The following is a 12,714-nucleotide window of genomic DNA, read 5'->3' on the forward strand; positions in this document are numbered from 1 at the left end:
TCTACAAGAAATGTCTGACCTCTGTGCTTGCAAACAAGGTTTTTGCCCCCAAGTACTGTCTTTTTTGGCTAGAGGGTTCAAAAACAGTACTTCTTTCACTCAATGCTAATGCAAATCAGTTTATATATTTTCTTTAAAGTAATTTTATGTATTTTATTTTTGATATTCTATTTCTAACTTTTAAAATAAACCTACCATTAAAATGATAGATTTATAGAATTATATATGTTTTCTTTTTATTTTATTTCTTTTCTTTGTCAGTGAGCAAACCTACAAAATCAGCAAGGGATCAAATACTTATTTCCTCCACTGTATGTTTTAAAGTGTCTTGAGCAATAAAAACAAGTTCCATGAGTGCCATATTGAAGATAGAAGTTATGCCAGGGTGTGTAACATTTCAGACAAACTATAGTACTCTACACTGTGGCTTTAAAGGGCCCATCTTACACTATTTTCTGACCTATGTTATAATGCTGTAATGAAACAAAACACAACTCCAGGTATGTTTTTAGTGAGGTAACAGCATTATAACATGACTTTAAGCTTGCAAGAGTCAATTTTATGTAATATAGGACCTCTGAGGTACCACTACGTAACGTTTCTGGTTGTGTCTTATGAATATAATTGTAGCAGACATTAACACACAATGCACAGGTCATCAGCGCATCCGTGCACTTTGCCCATGCCAATTTAGGTAATTCAACAATATTGATCAATAAATGTGATAAAGTCAAAGCAAACATGAATGATTCATCTAGTCATTCCTGATTAGATGTAACTGTCTTTTATGTTGTAATGAATGTTTAAAGGTCCTATATTACGCAAAATTGACTCTGTGAGCTTTAAGCCATGTTAGAATATTGCTGCCTCCTCAAAAACATCCCTGGAGTTATGTTTTGTTTCATTCACACATGTTTGAGCAATCCTTTATTATTAGACTGTCTATATCTCCAAAGCTCAATATGCTCTGTTCCACCATTTGATGTCACCTACCTACCTTTTACAATTTGTTCAATAGAGACTGGCCAGGACTGAAATATGGTCCCTTTAAATATTATTTTCTAACTATAACTGTCTATTATAATTATTATAACTATCTGTACTGGTTTCACTGATCAAGCTCTGTTCAATAATGATATTATGTATTTGATTTTATCTGCACATTGTGACAGAGCAGAAATGAAGACTAATTAATTTTCACTTTCACATTATCAGTATCTAATACAGATAAACTATAACAAATGCATCAATATCAGTTCCAAACAATCAGAGATAACCTGTAGATAAAAGCTTATTCAAGTGAACTGAAACTATTTTTACAACTACTTTATGCTTGGTATCTCTTAATGTACTATTAATAGCAGGCTCAGACTACAGGGACTGTAGGACTGGTAGTCTTATTACACTGACGTAATAAGACTATTGATTGATAGTAGTTGGCCCAGAAAAAAACATAATTTTATTCTTTTTATTCGTATACCTTTGTTCTGTTGTTACTTGAGAGATAAATCTGCATTGGGGAGTTGGTGAAAAGTTTAATGAAGGGCTGATTGAAAGAACAAAGTGAATTCTTTCAGTAGTAATCGTGTTTAAATAAATGTACTAAAAGTTAAAAATATAATGTAATTGGAAGAACTGCTTACTTTTTTTTTTTTTTTTTTTTTTTACAAATTACGTCAAAATGCTAACAACATATTGAACGCATGTATCACAGTATGTAAATGGGGATGTTTGTCAAAAATAGACTTTATTATAAAGCCTTATACATATGACATTTACTGATACTGATAGTTTTAATGATGTGAAATTGATAAAATAATGAAAATATAGTGTGCTCTGAATAATGTGCAGATGTTGCAGTTACATAGCACACTAAATCACTCATGTCAGTGTAATAAACACGCAAAAAATAATTGATTTAACTTTATGTGTAGCATACAGTTTATGGTGTGAATATTTATTATATCTCAAAATTATCATTAGTGTTAGTAGCACTGAGACACAAAGTTTTTATACATAACATTTTTTTTACATTTTAGAATGACCCAGCAAAAACCTGAAAGAGATCAAATTGGACAGGAAGTAGTGATGCAAACAGTGAACCTGCCAGTCGTTATTGTGCATAAAGCCTATTGGACCAAAGGCAGTGTGTTCGTAAAGATGATTGAGGAGTATAGCATGCATAAGTGTGTAACAATCAGGAATGGCTGATGTGGTCAACCTTCATATTCTGAGTGACAAGGGGAGTTAATCAATCATGGTGCTGTGTGTGTAAAAAAAGAAAAGAAAGAAAGACACATTTTTGGTTTGATATGTTTATTGCAACATGAGCTGAATTATGCCAGTTTGATCTGAACATGCATTATTGTTATTTCTTTTTTATTGTTCAGGGCCAGTTGCAGCATTTGCAGGAGTCATAATAGATCAGACCAGGCTGACAGTGTTGCAGGTAGGTGTTTCCCTGGAAACATTGGAAGTAAGTGTTTTTGTTTGCCACATTCTCATACAGGCCATCAGGGCGGCCCCGGCAGAAGTCAGCCATGGGGTCCCGAGTGGTGGTGGGTGCTGGGGTGGTGGTAGGCTTGGGCCCAAATCCTAAAGAAGCAACAGAAGGTTTATGCACCTTTGAAAGTAATATTTCCCTGGGCACTGGGAGAAAGTAACCCAAAGGGACCCAAAGAGGACATGCAAACTACAGTTTCTAGATAATCCAAAACAATGTCATTTATTTACCCATAGACATCCTGAGGTGGTTAACCAGTGGATAAGCCCCTGAGCCACAAAGTGAGCCTCTGAAATCATCCATGTCCAGTGTCCACACATGAGCTCCACCCATTCTGTGAGCAGTCATATACTGGACCTACATGACAACATCAAAACCTCAACTGTTTCATTGAATTTATTATTGCATTTATACATTTTTATCTGTTTGTTTAAGAAAGAATAGAGAGCGCAGTGAGTTTGTACCTTAGAAGAGAAGCTGCGCTGATCATCGTAGCCAACCCAGGCACTGGCATAGGTGGCATAGGGGACCTCCTGCTCACTGATCCACTCAACAGTAGCACTGGGAAGGAAGCCACACACCTAACACACACATGGGAGAGAAATCATGCCAACATATTACCTTACTGCTGTGTTTAAAGCTTTTACTTTAAAGGGCCCATATTATGCTATTTTCTGATTTATGTTATAATGTTGTTTTCACATCAAAAACATACCTGGAATTGTGCTTTGATCATTCACATGAGTTTAACACACAAACTCTGCATATTTGAATCCTTCTCTCAAACTGAAAACACTTTGTTCCTGCTTCTGATATCATGTGATAATATCAGAAGAGCTCCGATGTGATTTCAAACTCAGATCTTCTTTACAATCATTTGGATAATTTTAGCCCTGCAATTTCTAATCTCTACTGGACAGATGGTAAAAGTTAGCAGTTAACTTGAAAACTACCACTTCATGACATCACAAGGGAGAACAGCATTTTGAGATTTGGAGATGTAGAAAGACTAATAATAAAGGATTACTCAAACTACATGGGGTATGTTTTTGAGGTAATAACAATATTATAACATAAAGGCTAAAAAGCAGACATACCTCATAGTAGGACCAGAAGCCAGCAGTGCGTGTGTAGGGGCCAGCCTCTGCGGGGCCATTGGCAGGAGCTCCCAGACCATTAGCTCCGGTGGTGAGGCGGAAGGTGCGGCCGTATGTGGGGAAACCGAGCAGCAGCTTCTCAGGAGGTGCTCCTTGGGCCAGCCAGTTGGACACAGAGTCATTCTGCAGCACATTTACTTGTATCATCAGTGGGGAAGAATAGCTCAATTCTGGTATTTCAGTAAAAGTGCAGTTACTGGAGTACAAAAATACACATGTAAAATGATTCAAGTCAAGCCTTTGTTTGTTGGTAAATATTTCTTTGCTCAAACTACGAACATGTTCAGCAGATCTCAAGCAAAAATAAAAAATACACTTTTTACTTTTTAGTCCAGTTCACAACTGTAGTGGTGTAGAAAGTACAGATACCTTCTCTAAAATGTAATGAGGTAAAAGTAAAAAGTATACACTTTTTACTTAAGTGAAATTCAGGTACCTAAAAATGTGGATGGATCCTTCCTAGACAGCGGAGGGATTAATTAAACATCTTTCTTATGTACAGTACTTTAGTAGCGGTCTCTTTCTTACAATGTTGTGGAACATCATAGACCCAGGATCCACATCGCTGCGATACAGAGGGCTGTTGTGTCCAGTGACGCTCTCCCAGCTTCCATGGTAGTCAAAAGTCTTAAGGTTGAGGAAGTCCAAATAACTGTGGTGGATACAGAGTATATTTGTTTCTCCATAGCACATTTAGACAGATCATATTCTCTATGGTTGAAAAAACACTTACAGTCCAATCTTGCTGACTTCATAGGCTGCATTAACGGTTGTGTGGAAACCTGCCACATCAGCTGACAGTATCAGACGAGGCTTTCTGTTATCCATGGCTTCCTGATCAAATGCTTTGGCCATTTCCTGGTTTAGCAGAGAAATCCATCTTTGTCAAAAATCCACATTAATCATAATTATCCACATTTTACACTACCCAGTTTTCCTCAAATCTGTATTGTTTAATTATGTAAAAATGCATGCTTATCAGTGATGGAAGAAGTACTCAGTTTTGTTTCTTAAGTAAAAGAACAAATGCCGGAGCCAAGAAAATAATCAAGTAAAAGTGTAAAATGAAAAATCTACTTAAGTAAAACTATTAAAGTACCTGTTTTTAAGTGTATTTAAAGAGTAAACACTAAAAGTGATTTTAGTGATTGTAGTAATGTTGTGATTTTGATCAAGAATTGTGCCAAATTCTAAAATATTTTATGCTTATTCTTTGGCTACTAGTGGACTGACCGACAGCAGCAAAGTGAAGCGTTGCCGGTCTTCCATTGGACTTCCGTTGTGGCCAGGATAGTCCCACGCCACATTCAACCCATCAAAGTTATGAGTACGCAGATAGCTGAGCGCTGATTGGATGAATGCAGCGCGGTTCTCTGGTTTGGAGACCACTGAGACATATCTGACACAAGAAGCATCCAGATTTGGAGATGTACAAGTTGCCTGATGTTAAAAATATAAAATTATACTCACGGGCTGATTCCATTTACTGTGCCTCCCACAGTTAGCAGAGTCTTCAGGGCAGGGTTCCTGAATCAGACACATTAATGAATGATGAATTTATGATAAATGAAAAATGTATCATTGATAAATGAATTTGTTTCTATTTTAGTTTTATTTATAACTGCATTTATATAATATGAAATGCATATCACAATAATATTGTTTGCACAGTTTTATAAAAAATAAATCATATTCTATTCTCATATGCAGGTTTATATAATATTTTAACCAACACTAAATTAAAATATATATATATATAATTAATTAAACTAGTGAACTTCAAATGTTTTAATATATTTAAATGGTTGCTATTTCTTTGTATTTTAACGTTTTCTTTCTCTACTCCTTGCCCTGTATTTACAATAACAAGAACACATCTGTGCCCTCAGGTTTGTATGATCGCACTGCACAAAGAGGATACATATATAGATCGACCTGAGCACAGGAACTGTCTATGGTCTATTGAGCCACTGCGTGACTGAACAGTGAGCTCACAAACTCCACTTTGTAACTGTGAACAAACTGGTACAACAAAATATAAGTGACATCATTTGGCTCTCTGATATCGGAGACCAACAACACCAGTGCGTATGTCCAAAAGTCTTTAAGGAAAAGAACTGTAACAAGAGAATCCAAACACTAGACTGAAGCAAACAGTGTCCTCATGTGTAAGTATCTGATAACGCAGTATTATCAGTTAATTTGTGTTTATTTGGAAAAGTACATGTTTCTGAGTATGTAAATGAGATAAGGCCTTGCAAACTCCACCAAATTCCATAGGTTGTCCCACATTCACACTAATGTGCTATTGTGCATAGACAATTGAGGCAAGGTGGGTGTGGTGTCTGGCCCAAGGACAATGCTAATAATACTATACTGTGGAACATTTTAGGCAAAGTAATAATAATAATAATAATAATATAATATCCAGAGAGACAGGTTGCGAACTCCTCACCAAAAAATTGCACCTGTATTAAAAAGTTTTACAGTTGCATACAGATAAAGTATTGTCCAGGACTTTTGTTCCTAATGTCTCTCACTTACGTGTTCTTAAGGAGGTTGAGGCGTACAAACTGGTCCTGATCGTTCCACTCGGTGGGGGTGATTTGGTTGAAGCTGTTGATCGTGACCAGATCGTAGATGACATGGGTGCACAGGAAAGGGTCAATGTTGTCCGGGGTGAACTTTCCGCTGCCTGGACGATACTGAGCCCAGTTGGTCATGTGGCACATCAGGTTATTAGATGCAACTGAGACAAATACAACACAAAGCTATCTCCAAATAATTCATTTATCATCATTTCCACATTGCAAACAGTTTAGGACTTACCCATGTGCAAGACAAGCAGCACACCCAAAACTGAAACCAGAAAAAACAAATGTGAGGCAGGCAAGAAATTATCATGAAGAATATTACTTGCTATTTTGAGGGATTTTGTAGTCTTATCTTATATTATTTCCGCATATCCTTTTTTCTTAAAAGCACATGCCACATTTTAAACTCTGGTGGAGGGTTTGCCACCTGCTTGTCTTCATGCACAAGCCATGGATGTTCCACAGAATCATTACAATTACAGGTCAGATCTGAGGAGAGGCGCCCCAGATTACAGGCATATCCATGGAAACTATCATGTGGCTAACCCTCCACCAGGAGACTTACATAGCGCACCTTAATTATAATCATATATTTCCCCAAGCTAGCTCCTTTTGATTAGTTGTATAATAGTTTTACCTGTCAGGAGCTTTGTCATTGTTCTTGCTGATCAAAACAGACTTCAGGATGATCTGTTACAGAAACATAGATTTATATACACAAAGGAGAGAACAACTTTAGTGAATGGTAGTTTCTATCATTAAAAGGACATTGCACAATGAACATTAAAGTGAACTATAGTTACCTGCTTTGGATCTTACCTGCAAGAGTCCAAATTAGCAAAGGCAGCGACTCATTTAAGCTTATATTAATGACTAATAGCGGGTGAAAGTACAGCTGATAAGGCTGAGGAGGGGGAGTATCTATCTAGAAAGACTAATAAACTCATTTCTTCCAGTAAGTTTATGGCAATGGCATAATAGACCTCAAAAATAGCTGTCTCCTCTTTGATATCAATGGATCAACTGTCCATTGTATGACTTGTTCAGCAACAATAAAAGAGTTCAGATGAGAGCATTAACATGTCTTAGCATTCGACAGTGTGTAACAATCAGGAATGGCTCACGTGAAGACTCCAGTTACTGTTCTCAAAAACACATTGTAGTGTATGAGGCTTGCTTCTGAACCTGTCATGTTATAATGAATTTAATACCTCATCAATATTGCAATGTGGAGAAAAGTACTATCATCAAATGTATCTAGAAAATGAAAATGTTATTGAAGATATACAACAGCTTCCAGGTTTGTTTGTGATGAGGAAACAACATTATAACATAGATCAGGACACAATGGGCCCTTTAAGGAACAGACAAATGTTCTGGCAGCCTGGTTCATACACAATGGTGTATGAACCAGGCTAACAATAGCAAAACATTACAAACAAAACAAAACATATTATTTTGTTCTTTGGCTGATGGTTGTTGTTTTGTATTGTTCAGTTTTGTTTCCCTAAGTATATCATGTGAGATGGCAAGAAATCTGGTTTTGGACCCAATTTAAAGCTTGGACACACACTGCACATTACTGCTGAGGCTTGTGCTTTCTTCTCAGTCACACAAAACACAATATATTCCACATAAAAAAAAAAAAAAATGGCACTGGCATTGTTGATGTTGGACAGTAAAAGAATATACTTCAATTAAATATCTAAATACATTTATAAATAAATAAGATTGTGCATGTATGATACTGTATTACCCCATTGTTCCCTTCAGCATACGAGGAACCCAAATCATGTAATATTTTATATAAAATTTACAAACTTAAAATCTACTGTGTGAACCACAGCACTGACAATCAACAGTCTATTTCGACCTGTGTGGATCTTTCATATTTATAGTAGCAAAATACAGAACAGCCCGTTTGAGACTGGATCAACATATCAAAAACTCCAAATAATGACCAAATGACACTTTCAGTAAAATGTAGGCAACCTGTAATGTCAAAATTGAATTAGAGGTGAAAGGTCTAATACAACAGCATTGCATCTTATATTGTTGTGTGGAATTTGTCTGAATGTCATTTAATCAATTAAAAAGACAGTTCAGAATTTTGGACATAGGACCTCATTTCCTAGTGAGCCAGACTGTTGGAGATGTGTGGAGACACTTTTTTAAATATTCCATCCAGTCCTTGTATTTGCAGAGGTCGCTGGTGCTAGACTAGTGCATGTCAATGACCATAGTTATGCTGCCACTAAAAACAGTCTTACCCACTCCACAATGTACCTGAAGCAAATATATTATTACACCAGACGAGGTAAATGTCTGTGCTGATAGCATAATGTTTGAAATTAAACTAACATTGCAAGTTGCATTGCATGAATTGTCACATGTTGAGGGACTATTTTCTCATATATCAGTTCGCTGCTGTCAAGCTTTCTATCAGGAAGTACAACTCGCTGCTGCTCAGACATAAATCCTTCAAATGCAAGGTTGGTTTTACTTCTAAAATTATTCTAGCAACAGACATTTACATCGACAGTCTGGCATAATTATTGTTTTGCTTTGGGTGTTTTGAGGAGTGGGTAAGACTGTTTTTAGTAGCAGGCTATCTGTGGCCATTGACATGCACTAGTCTAGCACCAGCGACCTCTGCAAATACAAGCACTGGATGTAATATTTTAAAAAGTGTCTCCATTCGACTCCAGCACTCTGGCTAACTAGGAAATAAGGCCCTATGTCAAAAATTCGGAACTGTCCCTTTAAGTTAAAGGTGCATTGTGTAACTTTTCTGGTCTGTCAAATGCTTTTCTTCATGGAGATGTTGTTGCTTTGTCTGGTACGTTTCACAGTATGGTATTGAACCTTTCTATCTTCATGGAGACTAAACCAGACCAATTTACAGGTCAGATCTGTGGAGTGTCAACACCACTCACAGTCAGAATGCTTGTTTTTCTAGGCATTTTTGAGCAATAAAACCCCCTGTAATTGAAAAATGTAAGGTAGAGATGTTTAATTTCATACTGTGGAACATTCCAGGCACAGAAACAACAAGGTGACAGAACCCCAGCCGAAAAGTTACATAATGCTCCTTTAAATTGGGTATTTGCAAACTATTTAAACTAAAAATTCACAAACTCAACATGATAATTTTCAACAGCTGAGTCCACAAACAGGTCCGCAGGGTCAGACTCAAGAGAATTAAGGCCAGATTGGAAGATAATGAGCGCCATTGGACTGGCATCTCTGACAGTAAAGGTAAAGTGTAACCAGAACACGACTCCATAAAACACTGGCAAGAAATGTGTTTACTTGTGACCACTGAAAAATACTGGGGCAGTGCTATAAAGACAACCTTTAAAGGGCCCATATTACACTATCTTTTGATCTGTTATAATCTTGTTTCCTCATCAAAAACACACAACCGTTCAATATTTAAGCTGAGTTCTTATCTCAAACTGAAAACTCTGTTCCTCACTGGATGCGCTTTACTGTGTTTTTAAGATCCATACGCCTTCATCAGAATAATTTGTACAATTTCAGCCATGAAATTCCAATCTCTACTAAAGAAAATGCAAATGGTGGAGTAGCTGTTAAGTTGAAAACTACCACTTCATGACATCACAAGGTGGAGCAGAGCATTTTGAGCTTTGTAGATGTAGACAGACTAATAATAAAGGATTACTCAAACGTGTGAATGAAACAGAACACAACTTTGGGTATGTTTTTGAGGAGATAGCAGCATTATAACATGGTTAAAAGTTCACAAAGTTAATTTTGTGTAATATAGGACCTTTAAAAAGTTGTGAGAATGTGGCATCCCCTTCATCCTGTTAGTAACAAAAAATATTATAATTGTTTGTGGGTATAGAGTACATATTTTTACTGTTGGCTGTTATGTTGAAATCACAGGCCCAAACACATGGCCTTGGTCAGAAGAGCCCCTCCAAACATCTGGATGAACTGGACTGTCTGTGTGGACTGTGCCCCACTCTGCACCATCATCCCAGTTCCTACAAAAAGGAAATATATTCAAATTATAAACTTGATGGTCATATATTCTTTATTTCTTTAGCTCATAACCCACTTTCGTCACTTTTGTATGTTACTTTTCTTTTTTTAGAGAAGTCCTTGGTTCCTTTTCTTTAAAGAATATGCTATTTTCTGATCTATTTTATAATTTGATGTCATCTAGTGATAGTTTTCAAGCTAAACGGCTACTTTTTACTTTTTGTTCAATAGAGACTGACCAGGACTGAAATATGGCCCCTTTAAATATTATTTTCTGAACTATCTGGACTGGTTTCACTCATCAAGCTCTGTTCCATAATGATATTATATATTTGATTTTATCTGTGGGTTGTGACAGAAATGAAGACTAATTAATTTTCACTTTTCCATTATCAGTATCTAATAAAGATAAACTATAACTAATATATCATTATCAGTTACAAACAATTAGAGATAACCTGTAGATAACAGCTTATTCAACTCAACTGAAACTATTTTTACAACCATTTTATGTTTGGTATCTCTTAATTAATGTCCAAGACTCTAGATAGCAGACTTGGACTGAGTTTTTTCCCATCCCCTTGGAGACCGTACAAGAGGCTAGCTAAGGAGCTAGTTATGGACATTTTAGATGCTTCAGGCTTTCTTATATCATATGTGACAAAAGATGTTCAGAAGAAATACTTAAGGGAATGAACAAAAGGGACTGTTGGATTTTGTGAAATTACTCATGTCCATGGGGAAGAGGCAAGCTGAAGAGATAGTTATGGACATATGAGATGCTACAGGCTTTTTACACCTTGCTGTGTTCACCTGGGTCCCTCCTGAACACAGCTGTGATGCTACAGGACACAGAGGAGGGACACTTTTGGCTCTTCCTGTCACAAATGCCACTGAGACGTGCAGTGTAAGTGTTGCAAGAACTGCAACAGTTTGCTAGCCTGATTCATCAGCCGGTTTCACTTCGTAGAAACTGTCTGACCTCACAGGGTTAGAATTTGTTCGCTCGACGGTAGGCAGGTACTGTTTTTCATTTAACCAGTCGCTGTTATTTGGTCGTGACTTACGTAATGTGCCACTAAAGGGGCTAACTGGTATATTAAACTTTTCCCAAATTCCATAGGAAGAAAGGCAATAACGTCTTTCCCCTTGATTAAATTCACCAAACAGTCTCTTTGTTCCAGCTTTAAAACCTTGATCTCAGGAATCGTTGCAAACACAGAATGTATGACTCTTCCCTAATTGGCTGGTGCCCGAACTTGCACTTCCAGGGTTTTTACTCTCATTTACTCTCTCTCTCTCTCTCTCTCTCTCTCTCTCTCTCTCTCTCTCTCTCTCTCTCTCTCTCTCTCTCTCTCTCTCTCTCTCTCTCTCTCTCTCAGAGCATAGGCGTACCATCAGCTGTTAAAATATGAACTATCCTGTGGCAGCGCATTTTGTAGATTTCAGCCATCCTATCTCTCCCTTAAGATATATTGGCATTGAACATGTAAAACTGCCCCCTAGAGGTGGGAATCTGGAAATGCTCTTGTCAGAAAGAGCACTTGTGGATACACCAACTTAAGACTCTTACTCCTCACGGACCTAATGTGGACTTTGACCTAACCTTTTTGTGATGGTCAAACTATTTTTGTATTTTGTGAGAATGTTTTTTATGTAAATGTCTGCCCATTTTTTCTTGTTGACCTCACTTTGGGACTTCCCATTAGTTTTTGGGGATATGAGCACCTGAGCTGGCAACCATTTTGTAAAATTTAGTCTAAAGCAAGAAAAAATGGTCTGACGAAGGCTTTTTGCCGAAACATAATTTAAGAATTAAAAAAAGCTTTTGGTATCAGCCATCTGAGTGTGCTATAACATTTTTTTCACTTTGAAATAGTTTTACCTGTCAGGAGTTTTGCCATTGTTCCTGCTGATCGACAGACTTCAGAACGATCCACGAAGTTACAGAAAGAGAGAGCAACTTTAGTGAATGGTGGTTTGTTACCTGCTCTGAGTTACCAGCTTTGAACATTACCTACAAGAGTCCAAATTTGCAAAGGCAGCAACACATTTATATTAACGAATAATAGCGGGTGAAAGTACAGCTGATAAGGCCGAGGAGGGGAAGTCTGTCTGGAAAGACTAATAAACCCACTTCCACTGGTAGTACTAATCAGTCATGCCGCAGGTAATTGCATAATTGACCTCGATAATATCAGTCGCCTCTTTGATATCAATGGAAACAACTGTCCATAGTATGACCTATCATGTTCAGTAACAACCTAAAATAAAAGAATAGTCCAAATTTCATTCCCCACGGCTGTTTCCTTCTATCTGTGTGTCCTTGGACAACAAACTTCTTTCACATTGCATTTGATTGTGTGATGTTTTATGACTGGATAATTGTTTGATCAGTAGATTAGCTGTGTTGTCAGGTCTAGCAAATTAAGTCACTTACACGTTTCGC

At 37.1% G+C, this 12,714-nt stretch overlaps 1 protein-coding gene across 1 annotated transcript; it reads right to left on the reverse strand.

Moving 5' to 3' along the window:
• Window positions 1–2,386: 2,386 nt before the first annotated feature.
• On the reverse strand, window positions 2,387–6,910 carry LOC110165796 (acidic mammalian chitinase-like). The gene is made up of 11 exons (XM_020930987.2): window positions 6,892–6,910; window positions 6,490–6,519; window positions 6,205–6,409; window positions 5,131–5,187; window positions 4,894–5,059; window positions 4,394–4,518; window positions 4,189–4,312; window positions 3,601–3,783; window positions 2,968–3,084; window positions 2,734–2,860; window positions 2,387–2,595 (listed from the first exon to the last, which is right to left on the reverse strand). Exons 1-11 carry the CDS (start codon window positions 6,908–6,910, stop codon window positions 2,387–2,389), a joined length of 1,362 nt encoding a protein of 453 aa, XP_020786646.2.
• Between the last annotated feature and the right edge of the window lie 5,804 nt (window positions 6,911–12,714).

The sequence above is a fragment of the Boleophthalmus pectinirostris genome, unplaced genomic scaffold (assembly GCF_026225935.1).
Source record: "Boleophthalmus pectinirostris isolate CB_2022bp ecotype Guang Dong unplaced genomic scaffold, ASM2622593v1 HiC_scaffold_3, whole genome shotgun sequence".
In the NCBI taxonomy this organism is placed as follows: Eukaryota; Metazoa; Chordata; class Actinopteri; order Gobiiformes; family Gobiidae; genus Boleophthalmus; species Boleophthalmus pectinirostris.